The 14639-nt window shown below is 42.7% G+C and overlaps 1 protein-coding gene across 1 annotated transcript in view; it reads right to left on the reverse strand.

Moving 5' to 3' along the window:
* Positions 1 to 265: 265 nt before the first annotated feature.
* Positions 266 to 14639, reverse strand: part of HEATR5A (HEAT repeat containing 5A) — a 133650-nt gene continuing 119276 nt past the window's right edge. The window contains exons 34-39 of the mRNA XM_032773217.2: positions 10504 to 10776; positions 8057 to 8281; positions 5803 to 5957; positions 4237 to 4450; positions 3692 to 3999; positions 266 to 1608 (exon numbers count right to left, since the gene is read on the reverse strand). Coding sequence (XP_032629108.1) covers positions 3695 to 3999; positions 4237 to 4450; positions 5803 to 5957; positions 8057 to 8281; positions 10504 to 10776 — 1172 coding nt within the window. The 3' untranslated portion in view covers positions 266 to 1608; positions 3692 to 3694. The remainder of the gene's footprint in view (positions 1609 to 3691; positions 4000 to 4236; positions 4451 to 5802; positions 5958 to 8056; positions 8282 to 10503; positions 10777 to 14639) is intronic.

The raw sequence follows: 14639 nt of genomic DNA on the forward strand, positions 1-14639 counted from the left end.
TGTACCAGTGCGGGGCCGCTCTGCCCTGTCACAGGCTTGTTCACCCCATTATAAGGAGGTTTTTTTAAACTCTCATTGGCCGTTGTTAATTCTGAGTTAATCTATTGGCATTTTTACATCTTATGGCAAATATGCCTACAGAGGTTCTGATAGGGACACTGTATGGATTGGGAATATTAATTAATTAAAATCCAGATTTTTAAATAACTAAATAAATGCAAGTTCTTCTATCAGGTAAAATGAAAAACAAACTTTACTGAAGAAAATTAGGTTTATTTATGTGAATTAGAAAAAAATGAATTGTTAGAATTTTGGTCAAGTGGTTAATTCTGTACAATTTACAATAGTATTTACATACAAATCTTATAATAAAATACAGTACATCATGCTCTTCCTGAATCACAGTGTGTTTCTCAGCTTTTCTTTTCTTGACTAATTTTTAAGTAGGAAATACTACACTCATTTTGACAGTATTTGGTTTACTGAGCTAATACTGGCACAAAAGAAAAAGGCAATACATTAGAAAATACTTTATAGCCATTGCATTTTTAGTCGTTAAGATTTTTTCTATATTAAAATATGTTCCTTGATAAAAATACAGTATATTTTTGTACTTTAAGTTTGCTGTATTTTGACACAAGACTTCAAACACTTCCACCCTTCCTTGAAAAGATATGTATATTAGTGAGAGTCATGTACCGATACCTGATCATTTAAAAATCATGAAATAGATGCAGCCAGATAGATAGATGTCTGAATCAGAGCCACAGTGCATCAAAACTGCTGTCCTTTTCAGGATATGCAAGTTTCAACTGCCTGGCTAGCATAATATAAAGTTAGATCAAAAAGTATATCCTGAAAAGTGAGGCTTTATATCAAGCAATAAGGCACCAGTCATGCAAACACTTACACATGGGCCTTAACTGTAAGCACATTAGTCCCACACTGCATGTTCCTGCAGAACTGGGGCTTAGTGAAAAGGCATTGTGAAGCTGTGATGTAACAGCAAGGGTTATATTGCTATATCTTAGACAGCTCAAGAGTTTATTAGCATTTAATTAAAGCAGTCAATATTACCTTAAATGTAGCTGGATATTACAGCTCAACAATAATTAATCTTAAGGATTACAAGGACATTTAATATATGCAGCTTGTTAAATTAGTGCTTAGGAAAGACTATGAAAAGCAAGTAAATTTATGCCCCAATTAAATAAAAAAATCAATAATCACAGTAACTTTTGTTTTAAATGTATTGCCAGAATAATTCAGTTTATTTAATGAATAAGAACTGCTGGCTCTTGAATATATCTAAAGTCTTATTTCTTGTCTGTACTGATATCAGAAATGCACAATTCTCACAGATTTGTTATTTTCTTAATGCAAATATATAGTTTATATTACTTTTGATAAGTTTTACTCCAAGTGCTCAGACAAATGTAAAAAGTCAATTATATTTATTAGAAAGCAAATCTCTAAAGAATGTTGTTTTTAAAAAATCATCTGGATTTCAAGTCAAAACTGAACTGAAACTGAAACCAACTCTTCCTGATTACTGTAATTAGAAATGAAAATGGACTTTTTTTGCAATGTTATCAAAGAGCCTAAGGCCTGGTCTACACTACGCGTTTAAACCGATTTTAGCAGTGTTAAACCGATTTAACGCTGCACCTGTCCACACAACAAGGCCCTTTATAGCGATATAAAGGGCTCTTTAAACTGGTTTCTGTACTCCTCCCCGATGAGAGGAGTAGCGCTGAAATCAGTATTACCATATTGGATTAGGGTTAGTGTGGCCGCAAATCGACGGTAATTGCCTCCGGCGGTAATCCCACAGTGCACCTATTGTGACTGCTCTGGACAGCAATCTGAACTCGATGCACTGGCCAGTAACAGGAAAAGCCCCGCGAACTTTTGAATTTCATTTCCTGTTTGCCCAGCGTGGAGCCTTGATCAGCACGGGTGGTGATGCAGTCCCAAATCCAAAAAGAGCTCCCGCAAGGGCCGTACGGGAGATACTGGCACTGATAGCTGTATGGGAGACAAATCTGTTCACATAGCTCCGTTACAGAAGACGAAATGAGAAAGCATTTGAAAAATCTCCAGGCTATGATAGACAGAAAGCCACAGCACAGTGCTGTGTGACAAGCGTAACGGAAAGCCAAAGAATCAAGATGGACGCTCATGGAGGAGGGATGAGGGACTGAGGACCTCCAGCTATCCCACAGTCCCGCGCAGTCCTCCAAAAGCATTTGCATTCTTGCTGAGCTCCCAATGCCTGCAGGGTCAAACATATTTGTCCGGGTGTTTCAGGGTATGTGTCATCAATTTACCCCCTTCCCTCCCCCAGTGAAAAAAAAGGGAAAAAATCGTTTCTTGACTTTTTATATGTCACCTTATGTCTACCTGCATGCTGCTGGGAGACGCGGTGCAGCGGCAAGATAACACATTCTCTCCCCTCCCATCCCCGTAGCAGATGGTACAATATGAATGCTACCATCCTCATCATCAGCCCGTAAGTGCTCCTGGCTGCCTCAGGTGAGGTCGGCTGGGGCGCCTGGGTAAAATAGGAATGACTTCTGGTCATTCCCGGTAGATGGTACAGAATGGCTGGTAACCGTCCTCATCATAGCAACTGGGGCCTGAGTCCATCAGCCCCTGCCCCCCTTTCATGTCTAAAGAAAGGATTCTGTACTGCCTGGACTATCATAGCAGTGGGATCTGGCTCCTCTCCGCCAACCATTTAATGTCCCTGCCTGGACTATCATAGCAGCTGGAGGCTGCTCTCCCCTCATTTATCTCGCTAAAAAGTCAGTGTTTCTTAATTTCTGGCATTCTTTATTACTTCATCACACAAATGGGGGACACTGCTACGGTAGCCCAGAAAGGTTGGGGGAGAAGGGAATCAACGGTGGGGTTGTTGCAGGGGAACCCCCAGTAAATGGCACGCAGCTCAACATTTCTGCGGAATCTGACACGGAGCGGCTGTGCTCTATGGTTCCTGAACATTGGTTCTCTAGTACATCTGCCCCATATTCTAGGCAGGACTGACTATTTTAGATAGAACCATAAAGGAGGAATTGACTCAGGGAGTCATTCCATTTTTGTCTTGCACCCCCGGCCGACCTCAGCTAAGGCCAGCAGGAACACCCATGAACAGTAGCAGACGGTACATGAATGACTGATAATCATCTTGCTACCTGCAATGGCAAATGAATGCTGCTGTGAGCACTGCAGTACCGCTCTGTCAGTGGCATCCAGTACATCATACAGTGAACAGTACAAAAGGCAAAACGGGCTCCAATGGTTGCCCATGCTAATGGCGTCTGGCCAGTGCAATCCAGGGAAAATGGGCGCAAAATGATGCTGCCGTTGCTTTCCACACGGAGGAAGGAATAGTGATGACATTTACCCAGAATCACCCCGCGACACTGTTTGCACCAATCATGCATTGGGGATCTCAACCCAAGAATTCCAATGGGTGGAGGAAGACTGCGGAACTATTGATAGCTACGGGAAGCTACCCACAGTGCAACTGCTCCGGAAAATCAATGCTAGCCTCGAGGTACATGACGCACACCGCCAAATTAATGTGCTTAGTGTGGCTGCGTGCACTCGACTTTATACAATCTGTTTTACAAAACTGGTTTATGTAAAATCGGAATAATCCTGTAGTGTAGATGTACCCTAAGACACTTCAGAAAAAGTTGGTCTTTAATTGAATGCTTGAACTTTTCCCAGGATTCTTTGCATGTTTCGGTGTTGTCTTAACTTTAATGCTTTCCTGATTGCCTTTTACAGCTGATTCAAGCCTGGCTTTCATAGTTGGAGACGAAGCCATTACTTTTTTAAAAACTGATGAGTACTGTGGACCAATCTGCATCACGTTTTGCAAAGCAAACTCATGTAGATTTCTTGTTGAGTTTGTGGCTGACCCCAAAGAATTCTCATCCAAAAGAAAGGAAATAAGGAGGGGCAGGAGGCAGGCCACCAAGTAAGCACCTATAAAAATTAAAAACAATACTTAGATATCAATTTTTTTTAAGTTTTCAAACCCTAATGAGTACTACTAACCTTACCATAAAGAGAGTCAACATTTTTCTAAGACATACTGTTAAACAGTGTAACTAATAATTAAATTTTGTTCAAAATTATAATTATGGAGGAAGACATTTTGTTTTAGTTGATTCCCCACAGCCACTTAAGACATTAAAATGGCATTGAAATTGAGGGACTTACGATGCTCTTCCTCAGCAATGGCTATGAGAGCTGCTACCACCTTTATTCCTTCCTGAATGACTTGCAGTTCAGCAGAATTCTCAGGCTTTGTTTTTTCTGTTTCCTGCAATTTCCCCACAATAGATGGTGCCAAAGAATGAATGTAAGGATATGAGACAGCTCTGTTGGGATATTGAAAGATAGAAAGCAGCAGCTGATAGCACTTAAGCTGCACCTAGAGGGGAAAAGTTACAGTTACAATACTGAATGTAAACAACGTTACACTTAAAACTACATGTAGGAATGGCTTGGCACAATTTCAAAGATAAAGTTTTCATAAGAAAAAAGTGTACAAAAACTTGAAAATTCACATGGCAAGAGAAACTTTTCATCATTAGCTAACTGTAAAACATACTTTGAAAAGTTAAATGATGTCAGGAAAGTATCCCAGAATTATTTTAACAAATAACGAAGAAACCATAAAACATGTCTTGCACTCAATTAAAAATGTCTAAATAGAGTTTTAGGCTCACGAACCCACTAGGTTTCTTAACCACGTTAAAATGAAATTTTTGGAGAAAATTACACTTGACTAAAAGCAGAGGCTTAGAACAGAAATGTCACCTCACTATTAAACTATGGATAACATTTGCAAAAATGCTTAATGCCTTAGGAGTCTAAGTGTCTATGGGACTCTTGGAAGGCTGAGACGCCTAAGTTACTTAGATGCTTTTGAAAATTTCACCCTATGTCACCATTTCTTTTTTTGTAATTACACCTGGCTTTCTGAAATTCTTATCAATGAAAGCCATCCTGCTAAAAATTGAGATTTCTAAAATTGGACATATAGCAATAGACTTAAAAAGCAAATATTTCCATCTTGTTCTAGCAGCTGAGTCATCAACTTTGATAATTAAAATTAAATAAAGCTGACTTTCTGATTGATAAATCAGTATAGGAGGAGGAGGAAAAAACTGGTTTACAATGGACTCTTACATTGGTCAACATAAAGCACACATTTGGGGAGCTATTATTTAATTAACAAAAGCCCAAGCGAGTATCATCTTTAGAGCCTCACTTGCAGTGTGATAAAGGGTGAACTGCTGTGACAGCGGTATACTTTCACCGTGTAAGAAACAAGAAAAAAATCCTCCTGATGTGCTGTTTCTGTCAAGAGTACAGATAAAGAATCAAAACAGATGACCTGGCAGCATATTGCCTTAAGGTCTAAAATAAGTGCACAGAGAAAATTAAGGAAATGGCTGCAAAACTAGGTAACTTTCTTACCCATTTAGTAAAGTGTGGAGTTCTTATTTCCCAAATGGTGAAACAATAATATAAAAAATATTTCATTTGTATACAGAATATTTTAATGAACAACAGTTAAATGCAAGGCACAACACAGACCCACTAGCTCTGGCCAACTAGTTTAAAATTGTAATTTAAAATAAAACAGATCTAAACGGGACAGAATAAAAAAAATTCTTTCAAATCAACACTTTTAGTTCGGCCCAGTGAAACAGCTCAACAGAAAATGTGCTAGAATGCTTCTAATTGAAATACTCATCTAGCTAGAAAAGTACTTACCACAGGATCTTTTGAATCAAGTGCTATTTTAAACTTCCCAATACAACGCTTTTGAAGGCACTCTATGGTAGTAACTTCTGGACTTGTAGACAAAATAAACACTGTAATGCCAGTAAGCAGGCTGACTTCATCAAGTTCTTGTTGAGCTCCATCTACTAAAGATAAAACAGTCTCAGTCTCAAATTCACATTATAAAAGCAATATTGCAAATTGTAATGTTCTAAAGCAGGGGCAGGCAACCTATGGCACGTGTGCTGAAGGCAGCAAACAAGCTGATTTTCAGTGGCACTCACACTGCCAGGGTCCTAGCCACTTGTCCAGGAGGCTTTGCATTTTAATTTAATTTTAAATGAAGCTTCTTAAACATTTTAAAAACCTTATTTGCTTTACATACAACAATAGTTGAGTTATATATTATAGACTTACAGAAAGAGACCTTCTAAAAATGTTAAAATGTATTACTAGCACGCAAAACCTTAAATTACAGTGAATAAATGAAGACTAGGCACACCACTTCTGAAAGGCTGCTGACCCCTGTTCTAAAGTGATGGAAAGAATGCATATGAAGCATTTTTTGGCATGGCATTTCCTATATTATGTCTAAATGGAATTATACAGTGGTGCAAGCACATTAATTTTGTATTAAGAAAATATTTTTTCTTTTGCATATATTGATACAACTGTTTTCACAAGAATCTAAAACCAATGTCATACATCTGACGAAGTGGGTATTCACCCATGAAAGCTCATGCTCCAAAACATCTGTTAGTCCATAAGGTGCCACAGGACTCTTTGTCACTTTTTATTTATAGAGAACCAGTGGCCTCTGGGGACATTACAGTATATCTCACACAACGGAAACATACCCCATGTATCTAAATATGAGAGAATATGATAATTAAATACAAGAAAAAGTGTGCTTGATGCATGTCACACATCTTGCAATAAGTGTTTAGTGAGGTAAAGAATAAAGCTGCATGGTTTGTGGACTAAATACAGAAACACTCTAGAGTACTGGTTGCAGACACATCAATCACTAAAATGATTTATGAAAATTATATTGTAATTTCAAAAATAAATTCAGGATTATGAAGTTTTATCATTAATATAATCATACATATACACACAATTATATTTTTGCATAATTCAGTTAAACTCAAGGAACAAGATTTGCTGAATCTGGCACAGAGTTGCATAAATTACATTAGCCTGCACAAGCAAAGCCCCTTGCCTGTCAGAGGGGATTCACCCAAAGGAAAGCAGGTAGGTCCATTGATGGTGAAAGCGTTGTTTTAATTCTGACCAGTGGCCCTGGTGCAGAGGATAAGCATGTAGCCTTCCACACCACATTAGAGCTCGGTGAGGGAGCACCACTGCAGTGGATACACCCTTTAGGTGCACTGTTCCAACACAGGCTGGGGCAGAGCATAGCAATGGGCTGAGGCTGGGTGTAAGCCACAGGCGGAACCATGAAATCTGCTTCCCCACTACACCCCAAAAGAGGCACAGAGAGACTGCAGTGGCTACTCCAACCTATAGACTATAGCAGGGGCTCGGGGGAAGGGATAGCTCAGTGGTTTGAGCACTGGCCTGCTAAACCCAGGGTTGTGAGTTCAATCCTTCAAGGGGCCATTTAGGGATCTGGGGCAAAAATCTGTCTGGGGATTGGTCCCCCTTTGAACAGGGGGTTGGACTAGATAACTTCCTGAGGTCCCTTCCAACCCCAATATTCTATGATTCTATCCTTCAGCATCCAGCCCGTCAGGGTAAAGCTGCTGGCAGGCCAGGCCGGTTTGTTTATCATGAGTGTCCGCAGGCACAGAGTCCCACAGTTCACCATTCCCGGCCAATGAGACATTGGACCTGTGGGAAGTGGTGTGTGCCAAGGGATGTGCTAGCCATCACTTCTCATAGCTCCCACTGACCAGGAACGGTGAACAGCAGCCAGTGAGCTGTGGGGCTCCGTGCCTGTGGACGCTCCAGATAAACAAACCAGGCAGGCCCGCCAACAGCTTTCCCTGATGGGCCAGGTGCCAAAGGCTGCCGACCCCTTGACTATAGTAGCAGAAATGGGAGTGGGCTGTACTTGAGAAGATTGATGTTGGACTATGTGGGTTAAGTAAGTTTCACACTAAGACATTAAGTTATCTTAAAGGATAGTTCAGTTCTTCCACCACCATCTCAGTCTTCTAGAGTTATTTGAATTTTATCTACGCCAGCATCTTTTCATCCTCCTCCTCTCACTTTTGGTTACCTGGATCCCCGCAGTCAAGAACTGTGACTAAAGCACTACGAAGAAGTTCAGTCCAAGCAGTTCGGCTCTTCTCTGCTCGAGCCATAGGAGAAGACAATATCCCCTTAAGAGCTTGTAAAGATGCAGCAACTGTCAAAGGTAACTGGCCATCTGGCAATTTCACAGCAGTTTCTCTGAGGACTCCAATAATTAGGTACAGGATAGTAGGGAGTACTGAAACACTTCCTATGAGACAAAACAAATGCTTGGTGTATCACTGTATAAAGCGAAAGATTTCCAGAATTTGTTATTTTATAAATCACTTCTCTTCAATTCCCTTTTTATATACATTGTCTAAACAGTTTTCATTTCTAAAAGTTGCCTACTAATTGTAAGTCTTGGTTCCAGAAAAAAGTATGTAAACTGCATGTGATTTTTAATGTCAAATGGAGGCAGATTGGCTACTTAAAGAGATGCTGGACTCTCCTTTTAAGTCAGAAAGTCATTAACTTCACTGGGACTACTCACATACCTAAAGTTTATTATGTAAAAGTCACAATTAGTGGGGGTTCAGAGAAGGGCAACGATAATGATGTGGAAAAATGCATATGAAGAAAGAATGAAAAGTTTTGGATTGTTTCCTGTAGAAATGAGACAAATAAGAAGGGACATAATAAAATACACGAAATAAAGATGGTAGTTTGGGAGCTTCTGTTGTGTCTGTTCCAGAACACTAGAACAGGGAGGACATTCAATGAAATTAACAGGTGGCAAATTCAAAACTGATAAAAAGAAATACTTTCCCTATGATACATAATTAGACTACGAAACTCTTTGCTAAAGGAAGTTAATGAGCTAAGAATTTAGCAAGATTAAAAAAGAAATCAGACACTGAACATGCATAATAATATCTAGCATTATAAGTTATAGCTAACAAAAATTTAGGAAAGCATCACACCTAATGTGCAGAGCAGGTAATCCAATATCTGCCTACGGTGTGGTTTTTACATCTCCTTCTGAAACATCTGGCACTAGCCTCGGTTGGAAACAGAATACTGAACTAGACACAACTTGGGTCTGACCCAATATGGTAGTGCCTATGTTCCAACAAGCTTAAATGTTTAGACTGGGCTTTGCTAGTGCAGACACCTGAATCCCACTGAAGTCAATGGAGTAAAGTCCACACATACATTTTGTGCATTATTGTAGATCCTGATTAAGCAATGCGCACACTTAAAGTCTAAGTGCACACTTAACTTTAATGTGCTTAAGTCCAACGCTATTCAGCAAAACAGACTGAATGGAGATGGACTAAAGCATGTACTTAAATGCCTTACTGTACTGGTGCCTTAGGTTCTTGTTCTGTTTCCTTAAAAGAAAAAAACAACAACTCTGAAGCTTAACTGCAGGAACCTGGCAAGAACAGCTACTGAAGATCAGCAGTGATCTCTCAGAGCCTAACAATGCCATGTCCAAGCTCTTTTCTCATCATTCTGAAAGATGACAATCACTGGACTGAACGTAACAAAAGACCATCACCACTCAACATTAATCCTCATGATTGAACAGGAGAGCCAATGACTGTTTCCAAAAGGAGATCATCATCCCTTTGGGCTGGCAAGATGGTGACCATGACACAAGGACTCAATAGTAGAGGGCAAATGTGGGAAAAGGGGCTGGTAGATGCAAAGGATAGGAATTGCTGGATTTATGTTTTGTACAGTACCATAGGTATGAATAGTATTTTACATAAATACAGTGACAGGGCTCTGATTCAAGGAAATTATTATCTAAATTAGACCTAACTCAGCGACGTATGAAAAAAGCTGGGTTATGGAAGCATGAAGGTAAACAAACAGTAAAAGGTAACAAGATAAGATAGAGAGATAGATATTCTATGTAATTATACTATTTTAAAAATAATCTTAAGAAGGTTTGGTGACTGTGAAAAATGAAGTCGGGGGTGAGGGTCAGATGCTCTGAGAGATAAACACTACCTTCCTAGTCTGTGTTTCTGTAGTTTACAAGATGGCTTTTGGACAAAGATGACATGGCACATTTCCCTTTGGAACACATTTTTACAGCTGTATTATAAATTCCTAAATTAAGGCTTTATAAAGGAAGCATGCAGCTATCATACATATACCTCTGTGAAATAAAATGTGTCCATTAATTGGACTTCTTTATGGGGAAAAGATGGGAGAAAAATATTTCGGCCCTGAAAACTACTTTACACTCTCACACTACTGCTCCTGTACCCATCAACCTTTTTTTTCCCTTTTTTAACTTTTGAGTACAACAAAAACAATTGGAAAATTGTCATAGATAAATTTCCTAGACCTTCCTCCAGCATTTATGCAACAGATAAAGTTATGCAGTAAGTATATGTTACTCTATGATCATCATCCATCTTTTCATTTAATCTTCCCTTGCAACAAAATCACATATTGGTATCAACCACATCCTACCTTCAGGAGAGCAGACTGACGGAATGTCAGAGAGGATAACTAATGCTGCTGCCACCAATCTACTTCCACTCTCTGACAACAACTGAGGTTTTCCAGCTTTAACTGCAGGGCTACCAGTTACTTTAGGGTTAAGCTGGGGGAGCTGCCTGACTAGAATGCAAACACACAACTCCAGCGTAGCAAAGACTAATGACTTTCCAGGCACCAGTCCTCCTGTGTCTTTGCCTTCTCCAAATTCTGGCAAGGTCTCCTTTTCTGCAGCACCATCATCAACTATAACGAAAAGAAGAAATAAGGACATTAAGCACGTAGGGTTTTGTTGACAAAAGTTTACTTCTTGAAGCTTTGTTGTATTGGCAGGGGATAATTTACAGTTCTAAATTCTAATGCAGCACAGTGTTAAAAGTTCTGATAGAGAACAACTGTAGTTTGAAATAAATTTATAAGGATGCACTCACCTCAACTGAATATGGGGGGGTCTTTGTCCGGCAGGAGAAAGGGATGTTGCTCTATCAAGGGTCCTTTGGGTTACGAGAGAGGGGAAAGAGGCATGGACTTACCTAAGTAAAGCCAAGGGGGCAACAGAACGAGGGCAGACCAGCTGGGGGCACTGACCACCATGTACAGGGGGAGAGGGATATTTATACCTCTGTGCATTCCAGAAAGAATTCTCTCTCTCTCTCATCAGTCACTGCAGCAGCTAAATTGTCCAAAGATTTCATCCTCACTGAGCATGCCTCAACCCCTCAGAGCTCCTACGTGGGAACAAACTGTGCATTCATCCCCCACAGAATGACTGAACATGCTACAGCCTAAGACTACAGAAGCAAAGCTGGGCTTCCCATAGAACTGCGGGTCCTGGCTGCTGCGGGCTATGGTGGGGTTGAGAGCAGGGAGCTTCTCTCCTCTGTGCTTTCAATTACCCCCCTGCTGGCATTCAGGCAGCATAGAGAAGTAAGCCACCTGACTCAAGTGCAGCGGTGACAAGAGCTGAATCAGAGGGAAGGAATGGAGTAGACTGGGACAAAGTGTCCAGTGAGAGTTGGACTGGAAGGGAGGGGAAGAAACACAAAATATCATGAAGAGTTGGGGGAGGGGAAGTGGGAGAGACTGGCACGGAGACTGGGAGCCACTGTGGGAAGGGAGGCTGTGATGGCTGGGCACGGACACAGGGTGTTAGAGAGGGATACTTTTTTTTTTTTTTTTTTGCAGGGTGGGTGGCAGGTTCGGGTTGGGGAATGAAAGAGATTTTACAAGGAATTGTGGGGAGACCAATGGGATTGGTTGGGCAAGGAGACTAGGACAAAGAGCCAGGAAGGGGGGGAAATTGGGCCAAAAGCCAGGGAAGGATAGGAACAGAGATGGATGAGGAGCCCAAGGATGGAGCCTGGGACTGGTAGCCAGTGGAGGAGACAGGATGGGAGGGAGAGAGATTAGATGAAGAGACAGGAGAGGGGAAATGAGACTGGCCAGGTAATAAAACTGGCACTGGACTCCAGATGAGAACACTAGGACTCGCTGGGCAACATGACTGGGAGAATGGGATTAGGATGAGGAGACAAAGTAGGGAAGAGACAAGACTAGGACAGAGGCAAGTCTGTGGGGAGAAGGACCAACAGTTAGTAGGCCTTGAAACCACGAGAAAACACTCTTCTCCAGAGTGTGGAATGGAACCCAAGATTCCTGAGTCCCTCTGCTGTCAGCATTGCAAATATCTGTGAAACCTACTGGTAAACTGCACCTCATCCTCTTCTAGTGTAGACCACAGAGTGAATGCCAACCAACTACTGTTAACAGTTACTCTGTTAACTCAAGTGGCAGAGATCTCGAAGGTGGATCTCAAGATTCAACGTTGCTGATGAACCAGTTGGAGAACAGTATGATGCCACGTGATGGAACTGCTGATTTTTCAGATGGCTTTTTAAAAAAAAACCTCAGAAATTCTACACAAAAACCTCCTAAAATCATCAAAGTAGCAAAATCAAGCACCTCAGCAAGTCTTTTCACAACCACGAGTGGTCTATTCCTCCAGATGTAATAAACAATCTCTTCCAGTTGTGGGGAGTTATTTACCTCGGCTGTTGGTTCTAATTCTTGTCAATTTCATGGCTCCATGCTGGAGCTAGCTCCAGCTACAGCCCGGCTGCTCCCTTGGGCTCCCTGTTAGGCTGTACCCACCCCACTTGGAGCCCAGCTGCCCCCAGCTTCCCATTCCCGGCTCTCAGCTCAGCTGCTGCCCAGGCTGCCTGCTCTGAGCTGGGCTGCGCCTGCCCAACTCCCTGTACCCCACTGACAGATCCAGAGGTTCCTGGCTCCCCATGGAGAGTCCCAGTGCTGTACAGAGGCTCCCACCACAGCCGGGCTCCTGGCAGGGAGCTCTGCGCCTGGAGTCCAGGTGGTTCCCAAGCTCCCAGCGAAGAGCTGGGATCCTTGGGGCAGCCGCCAGGCTCTCCATGGGGAGTGGGGAGCACAGGGCACAGTCTGGATAGGAGCGAGGAGCTGTGTGTGGAGCTGAGAGCCAAGGCTCTCAACTTCCCCGCCCCCAGCCTGTCTTAAGTTGGTGGAAGTGCTTCTGGTAAGGATACGCATGGTGCCAAGTCTGTTGTCGCTGCTGGACGTGGTACCAATTGTGGCGGTAGCGGTGGCTAATGCCTGGGAAAAATCCCTGGCCCTAGATGCAGTCCTTCTCTCAGACACGACTGAAAAGGAGCATACTGAAGTAGACCCCTGGGACTGGTGGTAAGCCCACGGGGTCCAGAAGGGCCACTGGGTCAGCATCTGAGCCAGTACCTGCCACTTTTGTGGCCACAGTACCATGGGGAAAGTTTGGGTCATCCCTGCTGACTGGGAGTGCCAGCGGCTACAGTGTCGGCTTCTCTGAGACACGTATGAGTCAGTGCTAGGAATTGGTGCCGGGAAGATGTAGAACATTGCCAAGCCATAGCTGGCTTGCCACTGGCCTCTGAGTCATTTGGGGCCTTGGGACTGGTGCTATGACACCGTGATCGGGGGGAGTATGGACCTGTCAATGTGATCAGGTCCCACACCGCCTCGTAAGTCTTGAGTGTGGAAGGGAGGTCCAAATCTCCACCTGGGTCTCCTTCGGTGGCACCAGACTCAACGGTCCCTCTCATGGCCTGGAGTCGATGGTGCCGGCTGTTGAGCTGGAGGGGAGGTGCAGTCTACCTCCCTTAGGTTCACATTCCTATGCACAGGAAGGGGAGCGCCCTCTATCAGTCTTCCTGTGCTGCGTCTTTGGGATGGGAGACTGTGAGCAGTGCCAAGATTGATCCCGTGCCATGCTCGGTGCCGGGGAGTGTCGGTGTCGACGGTCTCTGATCCCAGAGTCCTTCCTAGAATCTCCCGGACCGAAACCAGTGTGTTGTGCACTGATGCAGAGGAGCCCAGTGCCATATCCATTGGGCTTGACTCACACTGAGGGCAGAGAGCTGCTTCCATTAGCAGCAACTTTAGTTTGTGATCCCTCTCCTTCTTCATGCAAGGGCGAAAGCTCTGAGAGATCTAGCACCTGTCTGCTTCATGAGATTCCCCCAAGCACTTTAGACAAGCTGAGTGTGGGTCGCCCTTGGGCATAGGCTTCTGGCAAACCCCGCAAGGCTTAAACCCCTGGGTCTGAGGCATGCCCCGGGCCCGGGAGAGGGATGTGGAAGCAGGGGCGGGAAACACCCCTCACTGCCCCAAGTCCAGATGTCTGTCTAACTAAAACAAATTTTTAAACTATCTTTAACTATTTACAGAAAATACGCTAGGGGATCCCTCGCTGAAGTCGAGATGAAACGCTCCAATAACTATCACTGACTAAGAAGGAATTGGAGACGGCGAGTTGGCAGGGCCCTATATGCAGTGCCATGAAGGCGTGACTCCATGGGGCTCCAGAGCCAACCCGATGGGTGCTACTAGGGGAAAAACCTTCCAGCGAACTGTGCATGCGGCATGCACACACCTAACTGAAATCAATATGAGCAAGCACTCAAAGAAGAAAATGTTTTGGTACAAAATTCTGTGCATATGTACTATTTTTATAGGAAATAAAATTTGGTTTCATTCCACATCTTCTAAACAGAAGAAAAACCTGTAATTTAATTATAATGAATGTTAAAGGGTATATCTAATCC

The sequence above is a fragment of the Chelonoidis abingdonii genome, chromosome 4 (genome assembly GCF_003597395.2).
Source record: "Chelonoidis abingdonii isolate Lonesome George chromosome 4, CheloAbing_2.0, whole genome shotgun sequence".
Taxonomy (NCBI): Eukaryota; Metazoa; Chordata; order Testudines; family Testudinidae; genus Chelonoidis; species Chelonoidis abingdonii.